The 16,534-nt window shown below is 51.9% G+C and overlaps 1 protein-coding gene across 1 annotated transcript; it reads right to left on the bottom strand.

The window, feature by feature from the left end:
- Window positions 1–3,509: 3,509 nt before the first annotated feature.
- On the bottom strand, window positions 3,510–15,625 carry PRADC1 (protease associated domain containing 1). Its single transcript, XM_067533618.1, has 5 exons — window positions 15,451–15,625; window positions 12,225–12,325; window positions 8,945–9,054; window positions 6,435–6,602; window positions 3,510–5,657 (listed from the first exon to the last, which is right to left on the bottom strand). Exons 1-5 carry the CDS (start codon window positions 15,551–15,553, stop codon window positions 5,537–5,539), a joined length of 603 nt encoding a protein of 200 aa, XP_067389719.1. The 5' UTR covers window positions 15,554–15,625; the 3' UTR covers window positions 3,510–5,536.
- Between the last annotated feature and the right edge of the window lie 909 nt (window positions 15,626–16,534).

Raw genomic sequence — 16,534 nt, 5'->3', positions numbered from 1 at the left:
GAGCCAGCCTGCCCGAGCTCCCAAGGAGCAGAGGTTAGTTTCCTCAAGGATGGAAAACCAGACAGCGCCGAGACAATTTTGTTCTCTCAGCTCTGCACACGGGGATGCTGTAACTTAATGGCTGGTGCAGGAATAAACTACAGCAAGTCAGCGTCTGCTCTCAGTGTAAATCCCAACTAACACTAATGGAGTCCCTCTGGATTTAGACCTCGGTAACAGCACAATTTGCCCTGGTCTCTCCCAGGACTAGTTTAAAGCAAGCCCTGGCTCGTAATGACTGGAATTTGCCACCTGACGGCTGGTGGGCTTTATGAGGGCGATTCTCTCAGCCTGCAGTTCTTATCCACCCATGTAGACCAGACACGTCCTCTCCTTACCCCACAGCTGGCCCCTCCAGGAGAGGCATGGGGCTGAGTGCTGGGGGAAGAACACGCTGCTGCTGTGACCCCTCCCTGCCTGGCCGCCCCTCCCGTACTGAAGTCGCACCCTGGTGGTGGAAAGTTGCACGACTCTTGTGCTGAAGGGTGTGTGAAAGCAAATCCATGTTCTAACAGCGAAGAGACTGTCCACCTAGATGTAGCCCTGGTGCCATCAACGTCTCTGCAGGCACCTAACGGGCACAAGGATTTTAGCAGGGATCCGTTTTAGTAGTGGGCTATGGGGGGACCCAGATTGCTGGACCTGCCTGTAACCCAGCCGTCACTGTCACCCAACCAGCTCCCCTCTTTAAACAGCAAGGGGTTGCTAGCCCCGCATCCTCACTGAGAGGTCCTGGCCTCCAATTCATTCTCTGACAGCCCAGCTCTTAGTCTTCAGGGCCTATCGGACGCCTCTTCTGTCCGGTGCTGGGGCAGGCGGCAGGACGGGTCACGTCTACAGGGGGGCCTGCAGCTGAGCAGTTCAGATTCGGCTTTCCCAGCTTTCTTGTCTTGGGGAGACAAAGTTCATCTCCTACTTGGTGCCAGTGGTAGGCTGAGCAGGGCTCTTTCTCAGGTCCTCTGGTCCTGTGGGCTCAGAGCAAAGCAGCACTTGGGACAGGCAGTGACCCCACACATGCGGATGCACGGGTGCGGGTGGTCGTCCCAGTGATAAATGTCTCCGCAGCAGCCAGCACAGCGGCCATCCCTTCCCCAGCCCAGCGAGCAAATCTGGAACAATTTGAGCACAGAGCCCAGCGGCGTCACAGCTCCCAACTAAAGTGCCTCAGCTGATGTTCTCTTGCCAACTCTGCCCAGCCACTCCCCGGAGATTAAGAAATCAGCCCGCCCCGAGCATCCGTCTTTATCTGAGAGATTAAACAGGTGCCTGTTACAAATGAACATAGACCGTTTTCCTGCGAGGAGCGCCCCACCCGCATGGAGGCAAATGCCAGCTGCCACCTTGCCCAACACAAGCCCATCAATGGGGGTGTCCCTTCCGTCTCCTTTCAGGGGAATTCCTGCTCCGCAAGACCCCAGAGAGATGGTAACCCCGCTGTTCTGGGAGCTGCGGTGCCGGCCAGGTCCTGGGAGCAGGCCCGATCTAGTGGAAGCAGGACTTAGCCACCTGCCCGCAGGGAGCGGGGCTGCGGTTCACACACTCCCTGCCTGGGTGACGGGGAGGGAGTAACTGAAAGCTGGCGCCAGGCCGACCCCGGGCCAAGACACACCCAGCCCTAGGGCCGCTCCGTCACCTGGTGCTAACGGGAGCGCAGGACGTGCAGCACTTCGCAGGATCGGACCTGAGTGTGGCCTGGGTCTGTGGAACCTACTGTCTGACGGGGACTTTCCTAATCCACCAACCCCGGGACGTGATAGCGAACTGGGCTCCCCCTCTGCGACGGCAGAGCCCCTTTCTCCTAGGCTGCTCTGCAGGCGCCGGGGCTTGAAATCCCATGGCTGCGAATGCCTCCTGCTTGCAGCATTCACGAGACGATAACAAGGCTCTGATCCACCGGAGCGGCACGGCACGTACACGGGGTTCCCAGTCGGGGGGGGCCGAAGGCAGCTCCAGTCTCCCTCTCCTCACTCCCAGCAGCCCGTAGCCTCCCTGCCCCAGGCTCTCTGCTCATTCCTGGGGCCGAGCGAATTGAAGGAAGGTGTGAGGGGCAGGGGCAAAGCAACCCTGGGCTAGATTGCTCCCACACGCAGCATCTCCTCCATCAGCCAGGCACCTTTTGGCCTCCCTGATCCTGTGCCCTCTGAGTCTAGCATCCATCCCCTGGCCGGCCCCTGGCCCAGCCTTAACCCAGACCAGTTGCGCGTTGAAGCTTCCCAAGGGTTAGAAGCAGAGCTGGGCCTGAGCCAAGACCCTGGCTCAGAACAACCTCAGCATTGGGGGGGTAAAAGGGGTCACACTTCAAACCAGCTGGGAACTCTGCACCCCCCCCCACCCTGTTAACAAGCCATGCCAGCCCCCCTCCCCACTCTGACCCCACCTCCTTGCCACGCACACACTGGGAAGCGTTCCACACCCAGGGCCAGCTTATGCCCACCTTGCCCACCATCTTATGCCCACTGCAGAGACGCCACCTGCCTCCCCTGCTGTCAGTGGGACCCCCCCGTCCGAGGGCCGGAGCCAAAGCCTCTTGGAGACAATGGACTTTAAACCCGGACTCAAGTGAGGGAGGCAGGATCAGGCAGTGAGTGAACGGTGATTAACAGGGCCCTGAGTTTTCCATGATAAAAAAACCCAAAATTCACTGCTTAAAAAACCGGAGCAATCCATCTTTTAAAGGAAATGCTGCACTTTAATTTCCCTAGCCACAATCTACACAGGTATCCCCTGAACACAATGTTTTACTGCTAGACCGTAGACCCCCATTTATCTGCGCTGACAGCCCACGCCCCGCTGCTCAGGGCTGTTCAGCCCTGGTTCGGTTAACACGGTGAGCCGGAAGATGGAGGCTCAGATAAATGAGGTTCTACTGTCAAGGTTTTGATTTTTTCACAAAAGGTAATAACAAAAGAGTCTTTGTAAAAACGCAAATTCTGTAGCAAATGAAGTTCTAGGATCTCTGATAATAAGGTATTAGAGGCTCCCATCACCCTGGAGTCTCCAGGGATAACACTGAGTTAGGGTTGGACGGGACCCCAGGAGGTCATCTAGTCCAACCCCCTGCTCAAAGCAGGACCAACTCCATCATCCCATCCAGGGCTTTGTCAAGCCGGACCTTAAAAACCTCTAAGGATGGATATTCCCCCCCCCCCCCCCGGTAACCCATCCCAGTGCTTCAGCACCCTCCTTGGGAAAAAGTTTTTCCTAATATCCAACCTCGACCTCCCCCACTGCAACTTGAGACCATTGCTCCTTGTTCTGTCATCTGCCACCACCGAGAACAGTCTAGCTCCATCCTCCCTGGAACCCCTTTCAGGTAGTTAAACATCAGGCTCCTGCACGAAAGCCTCCCTGCCTGGTTTTCTGGACTTAATAAAATTGGCTTGTTTTAATTTCCAAAGCTCTGTGGCACCAGCTGCGCTTTAAATTCAGGAGTAGGTTTCAAAGGCAGGAATGGCAGCTGACAGCTGATCACAGCATGTAGGCAGCTCACGAAGGGGAGAGGTTTTGATCTCAGGTATGTCCAGCATCACAGTTACTTTTAGGACCTGGCCTTTCAATCCTTTCTCCCGAAAGGACCCCTGACTCAAGCAAGGAGTCCCACTGATGTCAATAGGGCTACGAGCCTGAATACAGAATGCAGGATACAGTGTTACACACACACGCGCGCGCGTGCCTGCATACTATGAGTCCATGGATTAAAGAACGGGCTCGCTGCCTATCATTGCACAATCCCCATTCAAGTAGAGGGCGCCCAGCAAAAGAAAAGTTTAAAAACTATTCAGCTAATTCCCAGCGTGTAACAAGGACCCAAGTGCTTTTGTGCATGGCGGAGCTGGTCTCTACCCTTTCAAAAGGCAGAGTCACCTGCAAAACATTCAAGCAAATGGACATTTTAGAACTTCCTCTACTTTATTTTTCGAATCCCATTAAAAAGCAACGAAAACACCCAGCCCAAAATTTACATCACGCACCAGGCGAGGCAGAGCTGACCACACCAGGAGCGTCAGAGGTGTGGCAGAGAACTCGGTGCCGGCGAAACAGCCTTGGACCTGGAGGTCACGATGTAGTGGCAGCATAGGCATGGCACAGGTGGCAATTGTCCAACCTTTCCCTGCCAGCATGTGCCACCCACTGTATCCTATTGCTAAGGCTGAGCCCAAACTCGCCCAAGAGATCAGCTGGGGAAGCTGGAAATCCACTGAGCCATGGAAACTACTGGGGGAGAAATGTGGGTGGGGGGAGGTCCAGTCACTAAAAGACCTGCATAGGACCCTGCTTTTTAGGATAATACGCTGAGCCTCAGCCACCCTGCTTATCTATTGGTGGCTTCTTCAGCCAATTACAGGATAGCTGAGGGCAGTGGACCAACCAATACCACCAGCACAAAAATAGGGGCGTGGCTTGACAGCCCATACTTCTGTGCCAGGTTACGGTAAGAGGTTTGAGCGAGTCCTGGGCTACAAGAGATCCGGGAAGAGAAGAGGACCGAGGAAGAGACGTCTCAGCCATACGAAGCACCATTGTGCGAGCAGTATGGGACAAGCTGGCAGAAGCAAAAGATCATGAGAAAGGGGCTCTCCAGAAGTCAGCCTGTTTCCATATGTCTATTCGGTGCAGAGTGGGTTGGAAAATGTCTCCGCAGTCGGCATTTCAGATGCCCAGGTTTGCACCCACTGTGTCCATCTCTTAGCCAAGGGCCTGGCATGGCCACTGAGCTTACTTGTAAGTGGGAGTATCCCGGTGAAGCCAATGGGGTCCTGCTGGCTTACACTAGGGGTGAATCTGGTCTATGAAGTTGATTCGGCCCTTTATATTCCTGTCTTCACTTATGGCTATGGACTGTCTCCAGCACAGCTTCGTATTCTGGTAGCCTTGTTCCGCCGGACATGACAGAGCCCAGGCTCAGCTCCTCAAAGGTCTTTAGGTGCCTAACTCCCATTGATTTCAACGGGAAGGATTTCTCTCTCCTGAACCCCATCTCCGAAAGACAAACTCATTTCCTCTCTCTTCCAGCTACCCTGGTCTTGCCTGAGTTTAAACTTCTGGCCCCACTCAGCCAAAAAACATAAACCTCAAGCCAGCCTGGTGAGTCCTATTAGTACAGGATAATCCCCTGTGCATCACACTTTCCCCCTCTTTACACTTTATTTACACACCATTTCACTTTAGATTGGCAGCACACCTGCTATCTTACAGCTCATCGAAATGTTTCTCTAGCAAGCTCTGGCATCTCTGAATTGCTGTGCTCTGAGATATTTGCCTCCCCACTCAGAGTTACTAAGGAAGTCATCTGGCATCGATGCTGCATTATGCAATCAGAGTCCGTCTGCGGCTCCAGAGTCTGAATTTAGCTGGCTACCAGCTGCAGCCCAATAACCTGGGTTGTTATATCCGGTGAGTTTGGATTGTGGAGTTTTGGGGCAGGCAGGGTCTGTTCTTCAAGGCCAATCCTTGGAATCCAGCTAGAAATCTCCAAGACCTTCCATTTCTCTGCCCACTACCAGAAGGTCCATGGAGGCTGCATCATTTCATAGGTTGGGATGCTGGTAACATTGACGGGGATGGAGATAATGGCCCAGGGGAGTCCGTGCTGTTCCAAGGAACGGCGGATCATATACCTGGAGAGACACAGACGCACATTTAACGAAGGGAGCTGGGAAAAAGGAGCTCAGTCCTTAGACACACCCTGGAGCCAACAAAGAGTGCACGGTCAAGACAAACTCCATCCCTCAGAACAAATATGATCGAATCCACTAAGGGTCTCACTTAAAGGGCTTGTTTCTGGAAGGTGTTGAGCATCCTTAGGTCCCACTGACCTCAGGGGGGCCTGAAGTCACTTAGCCCTTCCCATGAGACACTCAGCACCTTGGAGAGTCGGGAAGCCTGAATTTTATGACTGACAGCTGCACTGGTAGCCTGCCAGGAGACTGAGTGCTGCAGATAATCTGCATAAAGTATTTATATGCTTAAGAAAAAAATCCAGGCAGCCATGTCTGATTGCAGATGCTTCTTCCTTGCTGGATGAACAGGGATGGCTGACTGGAGCGTCACGGTGCCTGATCAGCACTGGCCGAGCCCTGGAGATACACAGGCCATGGCCTGCAGTTTACAGCTTCTGCTTTAAGCGCTAGCTTGATCATTTATTCTAGATCATGACGCCGTACGAGCGCTGTGTATAAATGGACCACTTCAGTCTCCATGGCTGACTGGAGCCCATGGGCGGGGCTGGCATTAAAGATCTGGAGAACATCTGAGGGGGTGGAAACAAAGGTGCCTGCGCCATCTTTGTTTCGGCCACATAACCAGACTGACTTCAATGGGACTCCATGGGCGTCACAGAGGGGCACGATCTGTGAAGATACGGGCGTGCGCGCACGCTGGGGAAAGGCGCCTACCCATCTCTTCCCAGGAGGAAGAGCGCAGGAATGTCGGCTGTCCGCCTCGTGCTGTCCTGGATCATTTCGACGTAGAAGCTGTCGTTGTCGTAGGCGTTGTCAGCGATAATCACCGCTCTCCCGCCGTGCTCCTGGACGACACGCGTTTTCGACAAGAACGAGCAACCCCTGCAGAGAAAAATCCCGATTCGTCTTAGAGAGCCCCGGGGCCTGCTGTCCTCACAGAGCAATGCCTACATCTCCCCCTTCAAAACCATTGCCCCTTCCCAGCCACAGTGTCTGTGCATTTCCTGCAGTCTTCGCCTGCCAGGGCGAAGTGTGAGAAGGGCCACGCTGTCAGGGCTGAGTGGGGGGAATAGGAAGCGAATGACACATTTGAACCACAGGATTTTACCGGTTCACAATAATAGGCACCGATCTCTCTTTGCGTCACAAACGTTATCCAGCGAACCATCCCGACGCCCGAGACATCGGGGACTGAGCCGATGAGGAAACTGAGACAGGGCGATGCTGAGATTCGCCCAAGGACACAGAGGGAATGTGTGTCAGAGCTGGGGTAAGCATTCTGCAGCACCCGGCTCGCAGTCCTCTGCTTGGGCCAGCTGCACCAATGTTCCTGTCTTAGCCAACCTAGCATTTAACCACTGGAACGACTTGCCAGGGGCTGGGCAGATTCGCCATTATTGGGCATTTTTAAATCAAGCGTGGCTGTTGTTCTAAAAGCCCTAGGAATTATTGTGGGGGCAGGTCTCCGGCCTGTGTTAGCCGGGAGGGCAGACTGATTGATCACAGCGGTCCCTTCTGGGCGTGGGATTTATGAAATCGTCTCCCTCCCCTAATTCTCCTTTTTATTTTTCCCTTAGTCTCTAAGGCACCCAGCCACTCTCCAGGATTTGGAGAGCAACATTCTACATCAGGAGCAAGCAAGCTCCTGTGCTGCTTTGTATTGCCCACCCCCAGCCAACGCCAGCCGTGATCCCCCAGCTCCGGCCTGCCCGGGACCTTGTCCTAACACTGACTCTTGCCTTGCAATCCTCCACTGGCGCAGGACCGGGCACAGCCAGCAAAGCAACCTTTGCTAGCAGTGCCTGGGAGATGGCTGCCTGCCTAACACCCAGTGGCAGGTGCTCCTGCTGCATAACCCGCGCCCCAGCACAGTCCGCCTACCCAGCAATCGGAGGGGGGCGACTGCAGCATGCGTGAGCGGTCCCCAGCTGGCTTTGAGTGAGCTAACTTGCTAAAAATAGCAGTGAAGCCAAGGCAGCTGCGGCTAGATGCCCGATTGCAAGCCTGTCCAGGGCCTTGGTTACGCACTGGGGCAGAGAATCGCTGGCTGACCCTGGCGGTGCCCATGCGGTACCTGTTCTGGGGTTAGTAGCAAGAAGGCTTCAGCCTCCTGCTATTCGAGCCCCTAACGCTGGGGCGACCTTTAAAGAAAGGGGAATGTGGGATGCTTTGGGAAAATGGCCCCGGGGAGCAGGGGCTGTCCAGGCTCCTGGCCGCTAGACCCCACGGATGCTCTCAGAATGCCAGGGCCAGGAGCATCCCCTCCACCTGTGTGAGCAAACGGGCCTCTGCGAGGGCTGCCCTTCCCTCGGCGTGATGCCTCTGCAGGGGATGGGGGCTGGAAGGAGTGGAGCTGGAGGGCAGCGTCGTTTCCTGCTCAGTTTCCTCGAGGAAATCCAGGAGGGCATTAACAGTCCTTGAGCTCCATTAGCCCCTCGGCAGCTGTAACCCCAGCCCCATTCAGCCAGCGACAGCATTTCCACTCTGGGTATCGCCAGGCCCCGCTGAGCTGGGTGGTTTCCTTCTTGGCAGGCCCCCTGGGTCTGTGCGGCTAACCCGGGCCCATTCCATGGCTCCCTAAATGTCTCAAGAAAAGGGGGTGACATCCTGAACACTGCCCAAGGCGAACCTCAGAGCTGGCAGAGGATTCCCCGGGGAAATTCCTGATCTGTTTCCTTCATTATTAAACAACAGGAGCTGCCTTCCTTCTGGGACCTCTCTGCACAGCCATATGACAGATGGGAAAGCTGATGACGGAGACGCTGTCAGCGTTGTCAGACTAGTCTCCCGGCCCCTGTGTTTTCTAATCACCTGTTTCAGGTGTTGTCTACAAGGAAAAAATGACCAGCCTACACGTAACGCCCTGTGTGGACCCATTATCCCAGGATAAGAGTGTCCATACCAGGGGATTTAACTGGCATCACTCCGCAGGTATAATTACAGCAGTATACAGTGTGTCAGTATTACAGCAGTATGTCAGTAATATTCTCCATGCAGAGAAGCCTCTACTGTCAGAGGGCTAAGATAAAAACAAAGGTGAGCTGAAATCTCTACGGGTCCGTTCCTCAGGCAGGCGCTCTGCGACGTGACCGGTTTTGTTCCGCCCGGTCTCTTTGGTGGAAAAAAAACCCCGCCGGCCCACTCGCTGCACGCCGCTGTTCTAGAATCACACTATAAATAGCTTCCCTTCCTCACGGGTAAAACAGATCTGTCACAAAACCTACCCACGCTCCACCAGGGCGATCTGATCTTGGATGAAGACTCCATTGTTTAGCTCCCCACATGCCTCAGGGGGGTCTGCTGGGACCAGCTGTATCTGCTCGTATCTCGTGTTCTCAGAGAGATGAAAAGAAAAGAAATACATTGGGAGTAAGGGTAGGGGGCAGACCCGGGTTCGCTAATGTAGATCTACCTTGGGGTCGGCAGCTTCAGAGCATGGGGGTTTATTTGTTCTGGTTAATCCCAGTTTCACACCACAGTTCTCACGCTCCTGCCCCTAAATAAACCTCCAGAAAACTACAAAGAAGCAGTCAGATCTGGCCTCGTTATTGCTAGACTCCTAGATCGTGATACTTTGCAGGTCTATAGCACCTACGGGTCTAATATTAAACCCTGCAAAACCCAATGAAGCTATCAGAGGAGTTTTAGTACAACACTGACCAGTGCATCTTCTCTTCTTTCCTATTCCTTGCTACAGGATCTTTCTGCCAACTATTCCTCAACCTTCACAACAGCCATGGGAGGCAGGCAATGCTTAATGCCCTCATTTTACAGAAGAGGAAACTAAGGCACGGAGAGGTTTCATGACATGCCCAGAGACACACAGAGTCCGTGGCACAGCAAGGAATAGGACTCAGGTCTCTTGACTCGCAGTCCTGGGCTCTAAACCCGGCTGGCACTCTCTCTCACTGCTGAATTCCATCTGTCCTGCGGCAGACCGGCCAGGGAACTCCAGAGAGGTCCCGTCAAAGGCGGTAGTTTTTAGGGATCCGGGACTGTACGTGGATGTATGAGTGTTCACTCTGCACGTGTCCATAACCAGAGAACGTCACTCCCTGGCCGGTGAGGGCTGTCCCAGACGTTCTGTGCATGCCCAGCCTGCAGCTCAGGGCAGGTCTGCTCAAGTGTGTCTTACTGAACTCACCCCCTTATTTTATTTTGTTACAGGGCCAACAAAGGTCCTGTTTGTGCAGGTCACTGAATCCCAGTTTGCAGATGGTCAGGCGCTGCCTGCTCCTCAGTCCATGGGGCCCCACAAAGGCTGCTTGGGTCACTCGGCCAGCTTCCCATCCTTGCACTTTGCCAGCTTACTCCTTTTCAGACCTGATTCTCCATGGCCCTTTGCCTTGTGTAATCATAGAATCATAGAATCATAGAGTTGGAAGGGACCTCAGGAGGTCATCTAGTCCAACCCCCTGCTCAAAGCAGGACTAACCCCTGCTATATCATCCCAACCAGGGCTTTGTCAAGCCGCAGCTTAAAAACCTCTAAGGATGGAGATTCCACCACCTCCCTAGGTAACCCATTCCAGTGCTTCACCACCCTCCTAGTAAAAAAACTTTTTCCTAATGTCCAACCTAGACCTCCCGCCCTGCAACTTGAGACCGTTGCTCCTTGTTCTGTCATCTGCCACCACCGAGAACAGCCTAGCCCCATCCTCCCTAGAACCCCCTTTCAGGTAGTTAAAGGCCGCTATCAAATCCCCCCTCACTCTTCTCTTTTGCAGACTAAACAAGCCCAGTTCCCTCAGCCTCTCCTCATAAGTCCTGTGCTCCAGCCCCCTAATCATTTTGGTTGCCCTCCGCTGGACTCTCTCCAACTTGTCCACATCCTTTTTGTATTGGGGGGCCCAAAACTGGACACAATACTCCAAATGCGGCCTCACCAATGCCGAATAGAGGGGAATAATCACTTCCCGTGACCTGCTAGCAATGCCCCTCCTAATGCAGCCCAATATGCCATTGGCCTTCTTGACAACCAGGGCACACTGCTGACTCATATCCAGCTTTTTATCCACTGTTACCCCCAGGTCCTTTTCTGCAGAGCTGCTGCCCAGCTCGTCGGTCCCCAGTCTATAGCTGTGCATGGGATTCTTTCTTCCTAAGTGGAGGACTCTGCACTTTTCTTTCTTTCTTTCTAATCCTTTACACCTGTGCAAAGGGCTGACAAAATGAGCATGGCGGCATCTCTCTCTCACTCACTTGGCACCACATCGGGTGCAGGGCAATGGTGAACGAGGCTCCAGGCCTTATCTTAGCTGTCCCTGAATCCTGAAAGAGGCATTTCTCTACCGTGCTACCACCGAATGGTGGAGAAACGACAGCACAAGGCAGTATCCCTTTGTTCTAGTATAAAGAGACTCTACGGTCCAGATCTTCAGAAAATCAGGCTTCTAATGCCCATTGATTTCAATGGAACTTAGGAGCCTAAATAGCTTTAAGCAGCTGGGTCTAGAAGCTCAGAGGTAGGGTCTAAGCACAGGACCAGGAGCTAGAAACTTTTGTGATCCCATAGACTGAACACTGGCCTGGGAGCCACAAACTCCTGAGATTTAATCCTGCCTCTGACATGTCCTCCTGTGTGGTCTTGGGCAAATCACTTAAGTAGTCTGCCTCAGTTTCTCCGATCTGTAAAATGGGGATAAAAATACCTACCTATCTTGGAGGGGTGGTGTGATGGTTATAGAGTTAACGTTTGCAAGGCATTCTGAGGCTAAAAAGTGACACCACTAACTAGTACATAGTACAACTAGCACTGCTCGTTGGAGATTTGTAATAGGTCATCTGTGTCTATCAGTGATTTCAGAAATGCAAGTTGCTTTCACAGATATTTCTCCAGTTGCTTTAGTAACAATGGATAATTCTGGCACTTATCCAATACGTTATGGGCCAGGCATCTTGCACAAGATTAGGCAGACAGGAGAGCAGCTCCCACAGCATAGCACTGATACCCTTTCACAAATCTCTCCTGGGCAACATCAGAGAGAGACCAAATTACACTGGACAAGACTGGAGAGATTCCTGGCACACCCCACCCCAACCTATCCCACAGAAATAACTTTTTAAGTAATTCCAGCATTTTTCTTACACTTTGATCTGCTTTTAGAACCGTATTTAAAAAGGAACTCATTTGTTTTACATGTCCCAGATTGAGCAGGAACTGCAGAGTTCCCGAGAGTAGGTAAGTGGATCGTGGAGATTCTGGAGTAGCTTCATTTGAATTCCTCAACAAATTGCAAAGTTCACTCTACACACATTGGGCCAGACCTTGGATCTCTCTTAAAGCAGTGTAAATCCGGGCCAACTCCACCAGCTTTAATAATTGACACTCGTGATTGAGATCAGAATTCGGCCCAATGTTCCTAAGGGGAAACAAATTTAAGAGGTGACCACAACTAATTCCAATTATAACTGGAGTAAATGAAGAGCAGGTTTCAAATAACTAGTTGCGGATGGGACAATCTAGAAATGGAAGGTGTAATGCAGATCGGATTCTTATACTTACAAACACGCCTCCAAAATCTTTGGCCAGAGTAGCAGTGAAGATGTAGCGTATATCTCCAGGACTCAGCACTTGGAAATATAAATATTCATGGATGCGTAAACCTGTTTATTTAAAAAGAAAAAAAAATAGAGGGAAAAATGGAAAAGTTCTTGGGAAATTCCTCCAAACCAAATGCACAATCACGCTGCTGTGAAAACAGCTCTTCCTAATGGGGGTGGAAGAAGCAACGGGTTATAACATTTCATTTACAGTACCAAAGTGTGCTGAAGTTATAATGGCTGGATATACAGGGCGCAATTCACCTACCACTCTGATGCAGCCAGTTCTGGTGTGGGACAAGGCAGCCGTTTAACAGCGCACAGCAATGCTGCATAACTGTTTAGAGCAGCAAGACAAGAATATGGCATCTCACTGAAATCATAAGTGGTGTTTTAGGGAGGCAACAAATGAATCCTGGTGGAATCTGGCCAGGACACCTGCATATATACCCCGGTACTTGTGAAAAAACATCACTGGATATTTTCCCAGCACATTCTCTATAATTTTCTTAAGCCAACTCAATGCCCCGCTGAAGCCAGTACTGTATTCGGGATTATGAAAAGATCTATTGATGTCACTATCTGGAACAATGCTCAGTGCCAATTCTACGCTTGCAAATGTCCAATGTGTATTACGCTGCCTCCAAACAAGCAGGCTTTGTATCAAGTAACCCCGGTGAGGGGGTGGGAGAATGGCTACCTGGCCAGGACACTCCTAGCACAATGAGATCCCTTTTCCAGTGCCCGGCACATGCTACCTGGAGAAATGGTTCGGAAAGCTCCGGTGGGTTCAAAACAGCTGTGTTCCGGGCTCAGCAGATGCACAGTAATTGTTAGTTGAATCCCCAGGCACTGCCACAGAAGTGTTTCAATTAAGTGCTCCAAATGTCCTGCCTCTGCGACTGTTTCGGGAGCCAGTTATTTTCCATGGATGCAATTAGGAGCCCGTTGACAGGTGGTGGGTGGAAAGCATAATGCTGCATTTGCTGCGGAACAGAGGTGGTCAGAGTCCGCGTTCTCTCTGCCCCAAATGAGCCGCAGCATGGGGTGATGGTCTCCGACACACTGGGAGGGCCCTTCTACCTGTAGTTTGAATCGCACTTCATACAAGTGGCTGTGACGACTCAGGATGGCTCTTACATCTTGGGGAGGGAGCGCTGACTAGCAGTGACAGCAGGAGAATGGGCAGGAGTCCTGTGTGACTCCGGGCACGTCACTTAGACTAGCATTTTCACAAATGTCCACTCATTTCTGGGTACCCCCAATTTTTGCATACCCCAGGTTGAGGTACCCTGGCCCTGATTTCACAAGCTGCTTGAACAGCCAGCGCCCCAGACCAAGTCAGTGGACCTGCTGGTGCCTAGCACCTCTGGAAATTAGGACCCTGGAGGTGTCTCAAGTTGGGTGCCCAAAAATCACCAGTCACTTTTCAAAAATATTGGCCACATCCTTTCCCTGCCTCAGTTTCCCTCCAATGGTAAATGGGGATAATAGCTGACCATGGCACAAGGGCGTTGGGAAGTGCGATTAATGCGGGTGAAGCATAGAAGATGCTCTAGGAAGCCAATTTACATTCTAAGTTAAAAGGAGAGGACAACTGTAGCCGAGCACGCCTGGGCTTGGCCGTGATCTCTTTGTGAGAGGCTGAAGTGAATGAGAAAAGACATTGACACAAACCCCAAAGGGTCAATCTGCTTTAGCAGCCCAGAAGACTGGTCGCCATGGAGGCAAAGATGTTAGCACTATGGAAAACCTCCTTCCTCTCAACCAGACACCTGCTGATGGTTACAGTGTCAGTTAGGGCGTGTGTTTAGTGGCTGGAGCAGGGGAGTCTGGGGATGTGGGTTCTACTCCTGGCTCCGCCACTGATTTGCTGCGTGTCCTTGAGCAAGTCACTTCATTGCCCTGTGCCTCAGTTTCCCCGTCTGTACAATCTGGAGAATGATCGTTATTTATCAGCCTCTCAAGGGTACCAGGAAGCTTAAAGCTCTCCGGGATCCATGGATGTAAAGTGCCACGTCAGTGGGAGCTAATAACCACTACAGCATTCAGAGGAAGTGGGATGGTGGATGCAAGGGCAAATGACAACTCAGGGCCTAATCCTGAGAGGTGCTGAGAAGCACAGCTCTTGCTTACATCAGCAGGCGTTGCCAGTGTCCAGCACCTCTCCAGATCAAGCCCTACACCTCCACACTGCTGAGAGCAGCTTAGCCTGATTTGAACCAAGCAACACTGAGCAAACGCCCAGCCAGAAACTCAGAAAGTGCATTTGTACCAGCCATCACAAGACTCCAGGGCGTGACCTAAAACCAGGCTGCCAACCCTTTGGAAAGCGCCTCCCAACTGAACCCAAGTCGTTTAGCAGAATCCAGTGCACAATCTCCCCTCTGGGATCTTCTCCTTCACTCTCTCACTCTTTTAACCATCGTAGTCACCTCTTATTTTCCTGCTGGCTGCCTTTTAATCCTGCAGTGCCCCGTTCTGCCTTTCCAAATCCCTTTGCATGAATTTTTAGGGCTGATTAACCATGCTCTAATGGACAACGCCGGAGACCAAAGTTTTCTCTCTAGCCCCCAAATGGGCAATGGCTGGGCAAGATGCCCCCAGGCTGCCACCACCTCAGCTGTGACCTGCAGGTGATCACATCCCAGGGCAAGAGGATGTGGTGTTATATTTTTCTTTGGTTCGCTCGCTGCTTTCAGAGCCAAGACAAGGCAAGTCAGGACACAGGTGAAAAGAAAGCACAAGGCACTGAGAAACTCTGAGGCATGAGCAGCGAGATCCTCCTGCTACGCACCCCGAGCCGCCGGCTTGCCACTGCTCTGCAGAATATAGAAGTGAAAACGGGAATTTATAAATAGACTGAAAACCAGAGAGGTTTGGCAGATCTCCACTGCAGCAAATAACGCAAACGGAGGAGCCACGATCATATAAGACAAAAAATAATGATAATCACGAATTCACCTCCAAAGGGAAGCTCTCAAGAAGATTTTTAACCCCCTCCCTCCCCTTTCCTTTCCTTAAGACCACCAGAATTTCTGAGCACAAAGGCCAGAAGCTCAAGGTGCATTTCAAACGCTTGCTTCTCAAGTCAGCACTTTTGCAAGCCTAGGCCAAGCGAAATGGACAAGGCGCACGGCCAAGGCAAGCACAGGGCACTCTCCAGCCTGCAGGTGGCCAATACTCACCCTCAGTGCCAGGCCAGGTGCAGAGACACAGCAGGAAATGCAGCCATCTCCCAACGCCGAAGAACATGTCTGTGCACCAGCCTCCCTCCGGCAGCTCGCACATGCACCTCTAACCATAGAAGTCTCAACTGGCAAAAGAGCAAGCTCGGCCTCTAGCTTCCACTCATTGGTGAGCTCAAGCAGCTGCTGATCCCATTGGTGAAAGTTTCAATCAATCCACAGCTTGCTACAAAGGGGTTTAAACTACCGACGGGCTCCTAAGAGAGAGGAAGCAAAAAAAAATTTTTAATCTCAGGCCCACCAGTTCAGCCCCCACTGAAATGAGTCGATTTTTTTCAGCAAGATCAAGGCAGCAAAATAACTGAAAGCAAAATTCCTCCTTTTCCACCCACTCCACTTCCTAAAAATAAAAGTGAGTTTCTCATTGCATATTCCAAGGAGAGGGCTGCATAGGCCTGGGTGTGAGGAGATGGGATTTTATTCCAGGCTCAGCTATAGACCTGCTGTGTGACCTTGACCAAATCAGTGTGGTTGTGTGCCTCAGTTTCCCCCCTCTGTGACCCTGACTGTTGAAAGAGAGGACTGTGAGCTTAATTCAGTAAGGTTTGCTTACACGGGTGTCTTAAAATGAGTAATCCCCTTCGCTACAATGGAGCTGCTCATGTGAACATTCAGAGAGCTGCACAGGTATCTGCAGAACTGGGGCCTAACTGCAGACACTATGATTGCAAGCAATAACGAAGAGGGAAGGAGGACAGGGACTACGGTAATAAGACCCCGGATGCTGATTTTGTTTTTCACAATTGTGCTTTTAATGCAGAGATCACTATCGCTTCTCTTTCTGTTTCTCCAGCCTGCTGTACTCCCACTCAGCCCATGACTATTCCCTGAGATTTCTCCACATTATTTCGCCAGCTTCACACGTACACCAGCCGCCCCAGCTCCCCTTCATTGCCTCAACCCTCCCCTCCACTCCCAATTAGTTGTGCTGCATCTCCATTTTATTTGATATTTTTAAACCCTTCAAATCCCATCCTAGGCTGCATTTGAGCCATTGTCACGGTAACGCCATTGGTTTGCGAGG

The sequence above is a fragment of the Emydura macquarii genome, unplaced genomic scaffold (assembly GCF_026122565.2).
Source record: "Emydura macquarii macquarii isolate MOO-44397 ecotype Brisbane River unplaced genomic scaffold, CSIRO-AGI_Emac_v2 contig_3345, whole genome shotgun sequence".
Classification (NCBI taxonomy): domain Eukaryota; kingdom Metazoa; phylum Chordata; order Testudines; family Chelidae; genus Emydura; species Emydura macquarii.
Note: the sequence above shows the minus strand (reverse complement) of the source record. Positions and strands in the feature narration are given on the sequence as shown.

Bases quoted from the DNA above. Each gene is read 5' to 3' on its own strand.
- PRADC1 (XM_067533618.1), bottom strand. From the start codon at position 15,553: ATGTGCGAGCTGCCGGAGGGAGGCTGGTGCACAGACATGTTCTTCGGC. The intron at 9,055-12,224 runs GTAAGTATAAGA...CATCTCTCTGAG, and splicing joins AAGATTTTGGAGGCGTGTTT to AACACGAGATACGAGCAGAT. The intron at 5,658-6,434 runs GTAGGCGCCTTT...GTGTCTCTCCAG, and splicing joins TTCCTCCTGGGAAGAGATGG to GTATATGATCCGCCGTTCCT.